The 9872-nt window shown below is 36.9% G+C and overlaps 1 protein-coding gene across 1 annotated transcript; it reads right to left on the bottom strand.

Moving 5' to 3' along the window:
• Nucleotides 1–429: 429 nt before the first annotated feature.
• OTUD6B (OTU domain containing 6B) lies at nucleotides 430–7388 on the bottom strand. The gene is made up of 6 exons (XM_010143057.1): nucleotides 7233–7388; nucleotides 5226–5321; nucleotides 3502–3814; nucleotides 1888–1949; nucleotides 1091–1197; nucleotides 430–605 (listed from the first exon to the last, which is right to left on the bottom strand). Exons 1-6 carry the CDS (start codon nucleotides 7371–7373, stop codon nucleotides 521–523), a joined length of 804 nt encoding a protein of 267 aa, XP_010141359.1. The 5' UTR covers nucleotides 7374–7388; the 3' UTR covers nucleotides 430–520.
• Nucleotides 7389–9872: the final 2484 nt, after the last annotated feature.

The raw sequence follows: 9872 nt of genomic DNA, 5'->3' as shown, positions 1-9872 counted from the left end.
CGATCTCTTCCACAGCACTAAAGCTAGATCCTGATAGAACTAAAGAAACATTGTAGAGGATATTCCATCAATCAAAATGAAATTCATTACTTTAAATGCCTTAACTCTTCTGTGATCATAAAAATCTGTCAGAAATCATGTAACAGGAAACTTCAAGTAACCTCAATTCTTCAGCAGAAATGCAAATTAACCAACTACTCAGTATTTTCACTGTGGCATGGGATGAAGCTCTATTAAAAAAAAAAAAAGACTGTTTTACAGAGTCACTATTTTAGACAGGATCTTCTAAATTTGATTAATACCAGCAAGTTCAGAATACTGTTATATGGTTTTGGTTTGGGTTTGTTTTGAATCTAGAACTATTTCTGGTTTGTAGTCAAACCTTTCATGTCTTTTTTTTTTTTCCCCTCATTCTTAATCAATTACATCTAGTTTTATTTTCCAGTCTGTCTGGGAATTGTCTGGAGCCCAACACCCTACGATGCAACTGTTATCCATGTGGATTTACGACATTTCTGTGCTAGCTGCCGTTTTCTGTAGCAGTGTCTGTTAGAAGTTTTACAGAATTGTAATGTTCTCCTAATCCATAGGCATGTCTCATATACCTAAAAAAAAAGTTACAGAATTAATGTTCAGTTTAATTAAAAGTATATGTCATGTCAAACATTAACAGCACTGGAAGATAACTTAATAAATTCAAGTTTTAGCACAGAAAATACATAAGGTCATTACACAGAAGAGTATTAATAAAGACAGTTTTTAATTCTGGTGACTTTCAGACATAGCTTGACATTAACTTTGAAGAGAAAAAAAAGTTTCATGCTCCATCTGATATTAATTTCACTGTTATTTTGTAATTATCTACAGGTAATATGACCTTGTGACTGAATCAGTGACAGCATTTTAAGAACTCTAATGACAATATCTTTACGTACTGTCAATCACAAACGTAATTTCTGATCTGCAAGATGCAGCATTTCAACATCAGATATGTAACAGAAAATAAAAGAGCAGGTGAGAATCAAAGATGAGCCCTCTGCTATAGAAATATGTGCACTAATTTTAAGAACGGATAAGATTAAATACTTACACAAGTATTATTGGTTTGCCTGAATATTCTTCACCAACAATAATGGGAGGGGAATCCATTTGCACTACTTCAATAGGTGTTTGCAAAATGTGCGACAAAGCCCTTAGCTTAAAGGGATAAAAACAATTCAATAATAGGATTAAATCCAATATCGAGAGAAGGGAGGAAGACATGGCATTTAGTTTTAGCAGACATGAGTTTGGGCATAACATTTCAAATATTGCTAGAAAAATAAACTTTATTCCAATAAGCAAAATTATTTTAACTTTTTAAACTTTCATTGAAAACAGGTTGTCTTAAATTAATCACCATTCTGATGATGCTACACAGGTAACATTGGGCTAGCTTTAGTAATTTGGTAACTACTCTTTCATAAAATAATAAATAAGACAAACTAAAATAAATATGTATTTTCTCAAGTTCAAGTTCTAGTTTACGTTACAAAAATCTAACATTGCTCTGCTCCAGTCAACTTTGATACCATCGAAATCTGCATAATAAAATGCTTTCTTTTTTGAAAGCCTTCCCCCATTCATACTGTCAGCCTTCTAATGATATTTAGAACTACTGAGTTCTTTAACTTGCATGTCATCAAATATATCAAAACAGCAGCACACCATCAGATAAGCTCCTCATTTGGGAAAACAATTTATACCCACAGGAGAAAGTTCTTGAAAAACTGTTTATGATTACGGTCCCTTATGCTTTCAGGTGTTCTCTCCTAAGAAGCCCTTTTCTGAAAGTATATTGACCCACTTCAGAATTTCTTAAATAAAAATTATCAATACAATACTTACTTCCAGCTGACCACCCCATGCAGCTGTATTCGCTATATCATCGCAGTATTTTTCAAATTCCTCTATGGGGAAACAAAAGACAACTTTTAGTACTTCTCTGATTCTAGAACAAGCAACTGTTCAGTGAAGAACTAGAACTTCAAAAGTCCAAACAGATTAAACAGTAAAATACGTGTTTACTGAAGAGAAGGAAAGGAAAAGAGAAACACCAGAGGCCAAAAAAACCCCTGTAATTGTTTTAGAAAGAAAAATAAAGACTGAAGTCAAGAATAAAACCAAATATGGGTATAAAAAAAAAGTACAGGTTTGTATTTTAGACTTTTTTATTCAGGAAACTGCTATCAAGTGTGATACTACCTACAATTTTCTTAGTGTTAAGTTTCAGAGAGTGCTGGTTTGAGACTCTAGAAAAAGAACATGATAGTGAGTAGTGTGCTTAGTCCTTATGTTAGCTAGGTGTCAGGTATGTTTTTAAAATCTTGTAACTGTATGTAGTTAAACTGTTCTGTTTCTTGGTTTTGAAATTTCAAAACCAGCTGCGTTGTTTTTAACATCTGAAGTATTTATTCCCCATAGTTCCTTTGTTAATAGCTAAATAAACCTTTTGCAGATCATGTTCTACAGAAATCAAGCCTTGAAATCTATGAATTGCAACCCTTCAGGCTTCTGAACCTTCTGAACAGATTTTTCTCTAGACTGTTCAGAATTGCTTTTCATACACTCCCCTTATAACAGATTAAAGAGACATGAGACAGCCACAACTCCCTGCTGCTCCACAGAATTTCATTCAGTCTTTCACTGGGGCACATCTACCCTCTGACAATTATTTCAGTCAACATGGGAAAGACACCTCCTACTTCACAACTGCCCTCAGTCACCAAATAACATCCACAGCAATAACTATTACATATATATAGCAGTAAGTAAAAAAACAAGTATGAAGTCATTTGCATGGTGTTCCAGACATGCAATAAGAAATTAATAAAACATGTATTGCCCAAATAAGTATACAAATTTCATTTAACTGCTTTTATACACCCCACTGCTCCACACTAAATACCTTTATATTTATAAGTTTGGTCTGTTTATAAGAGCGAGCTCCAAAAGACCTGGCATAAACAGTGAAAATAAAGGAATAGTAGAATAAGAAAAGGCATCTATGCAAACTATTATAAAATATATTTGCTTGAAGTTCACACTCATTTTTAACAGCTTTCCTATGTAAATCGAAACACCAATCTAAATTTAACAGAAAATCATCCCTAACCTTGTAGACAATACAAAACAACTTAAATCACATCCTAGAACATGATTACCACCTAGTAACCAGCAAGTTCTCATTGTTTTTTTAAATGTAGAATAATGTTTGCTAGTTCATTAAAAAAAAAAAAAAGGAGGGGAAAAAAAGGAGATAAATTAAAAAAAATTCAGGTGTGCCAAGTTTCATAGCAGATCATAATACTGTGTTCCACAGAACACAGGCAAACCAACAAAGTAACAAAGGTCAGGAACCAACACCATAGTGGCTTAGTCTCAATTCAGCTGTAACTGAGATCAAGAATTATCAGAAATAGTTGTAAGAGGTTTTAAAATTTCTTATGCCACAAGTCTTACCTCTGCTATACATGTCTCCAGTACTAGGGTTTGTAAGAAATGGCAGGAAGTCATCAAAGTGACTTTGCATGTATTTTGCTGTTTGGTTCCTTAGAGTTGCAACAGTCCATGAATTTTGGTGATCCTTGAGTTGGTCTTCAATAGCTCTGTACATGCAATGGCCATCTGAAGGGATCTGTTTAATCTCCAAGTGCCTTGCTGCCAACAGGGAGGCAAGTTTCTGACTTTCAAGATGTCTAGCACCCATTAAATTTTCTATCTCGGCTTCAGCTATCCTTTCTTCTCTTTCTTTCTCCAAGGCAGCCTTTTTTTCCTTAGATTAAAGCCACATAAAAATTACATCAGATGTTAAAATTCAGAAGATGCCTCTACAGTTCTGGTCTAAATGTTTGCTTCTAACCTTTCAAAATTTTTTTCAGTACATTCACATCTGTAAAATGTTCTCCCAGATCAGAACCACCAAACTAAGAGACCTCCTAAAGCCAAACTTTAGCAAAATGGCAAGTGACCAATATATCCTAACTGCCTCTGATGCCACACCTGAAATTATGTGACAGGAGAAATCTTAATTACATCAACATGCAAAATGGCACTTTACCACAACTGTACAAAGGCTATTAGTAGTCACTTCTTTAGGATCACCTATTTCACCACTCAGGCAAACAGCTCAAGTATGGGAATTCTAACTAAACAACAGAAAATACTGCACTTTCGTAACAAGTGTGAGATCTACCACTTACGCCTAACAGCGCTCACGTCTTGGAACTGAAACTCCCTCAGGCTAGGTACCACACATCATAAAAGACTCCTAACCTACAGGACAGATAAGAATGCATACAGAGAACACTAGAGCGTATGTAGTAATACGTAACATAAAAATTACTTTTATAGAATGCTTCGTAAGTTTACACTAAGTTAACAAGGGAATAAGAATCAAGTGAACAAATAAAAAAGGAGGCAGTACAGACAATCACCTTTTCACTTTCATACTTAAAATTCAAATTAAGACCAGATGGGTTTAGGTGACCAGAATACAGTAAAACCAGACCGCAGAGTTTCTAGTTTGCCTAGACATGGTGCAATGAATTAAGAACATCCTTTTATCGTGTTTGTTACAAGGCAGCTCTGCAACAGTGACCATGTAACGGGATGGACTCTGCAGTGAAGCAGTGCTCCTCCGCCCCTGAACCAACATGCACACAGGTACAATGAGAATGTTGGTCCATCACAACTGAACATCCGAAGCTTCACAAGATTTAACGCTAATGGCCTGGGCACCAGGTAGTGTTTCTTAACTCAAAAAATTTCAAAATTTCCATAAGAATGTTCTTTTGTTAAAGGTATGAAGTTCTACTACCTGCATATTTTCCACATAGTATTTCACATTATCTTAATTCAATTACTTTATTTATTAATGGTTTTAGTGAAATTATCTTAAAATCATTTGCTGTACATAATTTTTTTTTTTCTGGCTCCCATCTCCTGACCTATTCTGATTCCCAGCTCATGACTGAGGGCACAAAAAAAAGCACAACTGTTTATAAAATGCTTACATATCTCTAGGTAGCAGTGTTACACATTTTCAAGGCACCCAGTAGGTACAGCACCAATACTGAATTAGGCAAAGTTAACTCAAGTTATTACAGGTACACTTAAACAGGTAAGTTTAAGTGAATATAACTTAAATCAAATATCTGTATATTTTTTTAAATGTTAAGTCATACCCGCCTCTTCTGTGCTTTTGATATTCGGGGGTGCTGAATCTGTCGCTCTACTCCTTCAAGCTCTAAATTTGCAACTCCATCAGCTATGGAATCTGTCTAAAAAGAAAAAAAAAGTTTAATGTTCTTATTAGTATAAATGATAACTAAGATGTGCATTTCTTGAAACAGTTTTAAGTTCTGTTCCTAGGTAATTCCTGGGTGTATTTATCAAGTTTATCCACAAAGATCTGTGTATAGCACAGAACCAGTCAAAGCCCAAAGTAAAGCATTTTGCATCCCAAACCACTGTCATGCATTTTATTATTTTTTTCTGTAGCCTCAACAAAGAGAGAGTTATGACCTGCACATCTCAGATTCAATGTACATATTCTTTTACAAGCTTCCACTGAACAGCGAACACTGCTTACTGGCTGAAAGAGAAAGCTTTTCTCACCACACCGGCTGACTTCTGAAGTACCCCAACAGTCACTGTCAAGTTCTGTGACAATCAAAGCAGTAGAGGGCTCCAACTTCCATACCAGAGTATAACCAGCAGTTGGCAAGTCAACAAGTTGACACTTCTCAAGAACAATGACAAAGCTAACCCCATAACGGTATGAACTAGATGTCACCCTTGAAAGCATGGACATTTCAATATGAAAAAAGAAGCTAAGAAGTGAAAGAAACCATACACCTCAAAACAAAATCCTCTCAGGCCAGGCTATGCCCAGGGCAAGGAATTTAGTTTGAAAGGTCCTCCATGTAAAGTTTTGACAGCTCGTTCCGCAAAATAAAATAAACTCTTGAAACTAATTTAAGATACAGGTAAACAGAAGCATTATGTTTAATGCTTATGCATGAAGCACCTGATAAAAAACAATGACAGAAGATTGTTATAGAGTCATAACACTCACAACTGAAAACTTTTTTTTTCCCCACAAGGGTTCTCAGCAGATGCTTCTCAATCAAGTCTATTTCCCTAAAAGTCCTTCAGAAATGTTTTCACTCTCATTTTCAGACAAAAGTACATTCTGCTTAACTCTTTGCTAGGTCAGGAATCAGAAAACACCTAGTCCAGAAAGGATTAGGCAGACAGGTTTTTGTTTGTTTCTTTACAAGATTTAAACAGTCAAAAGACACAGACTGTTAAAGAAACACTTGAGGAGAGATACCAGCATGGGGTATTAGCATCATTCACAGATAACTGTATTTCACCAATTAGCCACACACTCTATTCCCATTTAGGTAGGAGAAAGTATAGGAACAGGCCAATTTACACAAACAGCCTTAAATTTAGGCACATGATACAGTGCTCTTTTCAGTACTGGATATACAGAATGAAGTCCATGGACTGCAAATGCACTATGACAGGAGTTTTCAACACTCTACTTATTAATTAAGTGCTAAAACATAGGTGATTTTTTGTATGTCAGAGAAGTATTTAGTAGTATCTAGTTTACTCAAGTGGTCATATTTCCTGCAGCTGAATTTGAAGAATGCTAAGCCTCTTAAAAATTAAGTGCTTTGACATCAAACAGCAAACTGGAAGCATTTAAGTACGTAGCTGTGTGGCCAACATGGCAGAACGCCATTTAAGATGACAATTCTCACCATCACAGAAAGTGTCTTCTTACAAAAGGTCATTTACTTTGTGGACAGAATTGCAAGACAAAACACTCTGCACCAATCAAATGCCTATTGAAGGCCAACAATATTCTAATACTCTACATAAGGTAATGGGTGACAACGTAACAGGAACTTAAAAAAAAAATCCTTTCAGACAGCTGAGCTACTGACGTAGTCATAAGAGCAAAACCAAATACTGCTCAACAGCAACAACAAAACCCCCTGACTGTCAAATGCCCACACGCCGTAACAGCTGAATCTTTCCAAAGTTGAAAAGAGTTGTTAATACTGTGAGGAAAATGAGAAATACTTTAAATGTTACTTCATTATAATTTTTAAAAGTTAAAGAAGCCCTAACATGGATTGTATTTGTACAACTTCAGCTAAAGGTAAGGCACCTACCTTATTCTGCTCAGATGAAGCTTCCTTCAGTTGCTTTAATTCCTCCTTGTGCTTCTGTTCAAGTTCTGCCTCTAGTTTGGCCACTTCATCAGCCAGCTGTTTTCGTCTCTTTTTATCATTCTTGGGAACAGCATTTTTCATGCCTTGAATTTTTGCTGTTAGAGAAGTAGTGTAGTAAAACATTACCTCTAACCATAGACACTCCATTGATAATCATTGGAGAAAAGAAAACTGCAAGTCATACAGAAAAATGTGCAAATATCAACATATCAGTATGTTTTAACAGTTTAGCTATGAGACTGCCTGTTACAATCATCATATTTTAAAGCAGCTATATTTTTGTTAAAAGGTGCAAACATTGTATCTGGAGAAGAGAAAACCTTGTGCCAGGTTACTATTACAAATACTTATGAACTTCATCCTCAGCCTGTTGTCTTCAAAGAGATTATCTGGGCACTGAGACATCAAATCCTGTGTAAATTTTTAATTACACAAGCAGCAGATTAAAGTAAAAACAGAGCTTACCTGTCCTTAAAATAAAGATTCTAAAAGCAAAAGGGGTATTCAAGAAGGCAAAAAATCCCTCAACTTGCTTAAATTCCCTAAGTACTTTTAGGCTGTAAGTGGAGGCTCCATTTCTCAAATCACAGAATAGTTTGGTTAGAAAGGACATCCAGCAGTCATTGAGTTCAACCTCCTGCTCCAAGTGAGGCTGAATTCAAAGCTACATCAGGTTATGTTAATTCAGTCTGATCTGCGATTTATTCAGATGATTGTGCAGAGTCTCAAGGGATAGACATTCTGCAAGCTTTCTGGGCAGGATTTGCCCAATGTTTAAACATCTTTGTATAAAAATATTTTCCCTCTTTCCTTTCATGAGGATTTTTCAGGCTAGCACTTTCAGCCGTTGTCTCTGGTCCATTCTCTACACTTTATCTGGCTCCATTCATTATGCGTCCATTACAGCCAGTTCCCCCACAGTGCTTTCTTCTCCAGGCTGAAGAAACACAGCTTCCACAGCTTGTGCCCTTAGACGCACAGTCCCTGCTAGCCCTCATCACTTCTGTATTCACTGTCTTAGAGTTAAAGCACCAATTATTTAACACTCTGCTCACGATTCATCACCTGTACATTTTTCATTCCTTCACCCGACTGACACAATTGAGCTGAAGATGCTGGTGATGATAATGAAACTCTTCAAAAGGAGGCAGCAAGAATGCTCACACGGAAAGATTTACGTTAAGCATTCAGCCTCACAGATGAATCAGCCGAGCTTGACAGATAGAAAAGCAGTTTTGTTCATAAAAATTTACATAATGGGGGAGAAGGAAATCCAGGGCTTAAGAGGTACACACAAATTCACAAGGAAAGTATATGGCGGGTGGTGGAGACAAGGATCATCAACCAGATGAAATGATGGATTTTCAGAGGCTGAGATGCACCTTATATTAACTCTTAGGAACAAACTGTTTTACTATCTGTCAAATATATTATATATATCTATGATATATGATATTTGACATATACGTGATATATGTCAAATATATTATATATGGCAAACAGTTTATCATTGCACTTATCAGTAATGTATTTTTCAAATAGGAAAATGTCTGCCCATAGGTCATCTGCCTCTCCTAGCTCAGAAGGACAGGGCTCTGACTTGTGCACACCCCTCTGCAATTACACAGCCCCTGGATCACCTTCTCTACATGGAAAAACCCTGTTACCCAGCATCTCCCCATCATTCTGCCATGTGCTTCAGCCACAGTGCTTGATTCCTACCCCTCTTTTCAATTTCAGTCATATTTGAGAGAGGAAAAGGCATCTCAAAACAGTATGTTCCTATAGATTTACCGACAATATGCAGGCCAATAGTGTCTCTCCTCTTATTTAAGCCTGAACCCGATAAAAGCCTGCAGACAGGGCTATTTCACTATGTACCAAAAAAGCCAAACAAGGAAAAAGCCACATCGATGAGAAAGGCTTTAGAAAAAGGTTAAAATCAACTCAATAGAATCCAGCTAACAGAACTACTTAATTGTATGAATCTACTGTCATAGAGTAGGTAAAATGTGGCTCATGAACAGTCTATACGTAGCACTGCAAGATGACACAGATCTTCTACTATAGATAATTTACCGTGGCTGGACAGAACATGCCATTTAACTTCAGATCAACTTCTCTTTGAAGAAAAACAGCTGCCTGGGTAGTAAGGGTCCTTATGCAGGGTTTTCAATCTGAAATACCTTACAAAACCACATCTTCTTTAACTTCAAGTAGCAAAACGTTGGCATAATGTCAACGGTCTGGCATTACATCACCCTCTGAAGCATTGTTAGGCCCCCAGGACTACAGTAAGGCAAACTGCGGACCGCCTGCATGTCAAAACCACACCTAGCAGCAGAGCGTGGCTTTGATAATGTCAACGGTCTGGCATTATATCACCCTCTGAAGCATTGTTAGGCCCCCAGGACTACAGTAAGGCAAACTGCGGACCACCTGCATGTCAAAACCACACCTAGCAGCAGAGCGTGGCTTTGACACCTCTGCCAAGACGAAACGTTTTCATCGCCGGCGTCCTCTTCCCCTCGCGCAGGCAGCGCAAGGGCTGCTCCCCCATTTTCCAAAGCCCTGCGCTGG

Source organism: Buceros rhinoceros, unplaced genomic scaffold, assembly GCF_000710305.1.
Source record: "Buceros rhinoceros silvestris isolate BGI_N320 unplaced genomic scaffold, ASM71030v1 scaffold41399, whole genome shotgun sequence".
NCBI classification, from domain to species: Eukaryota; Metazoa; Chordata; class Aves; order Bucerotiformes; family Bucerotidae; genus Buceros; species Buceros rhinoceros.
Note: the sequence above shows the minus strand (reverse complement) of the source record. Positions and strands in the feature narration are given on the sequence as shown.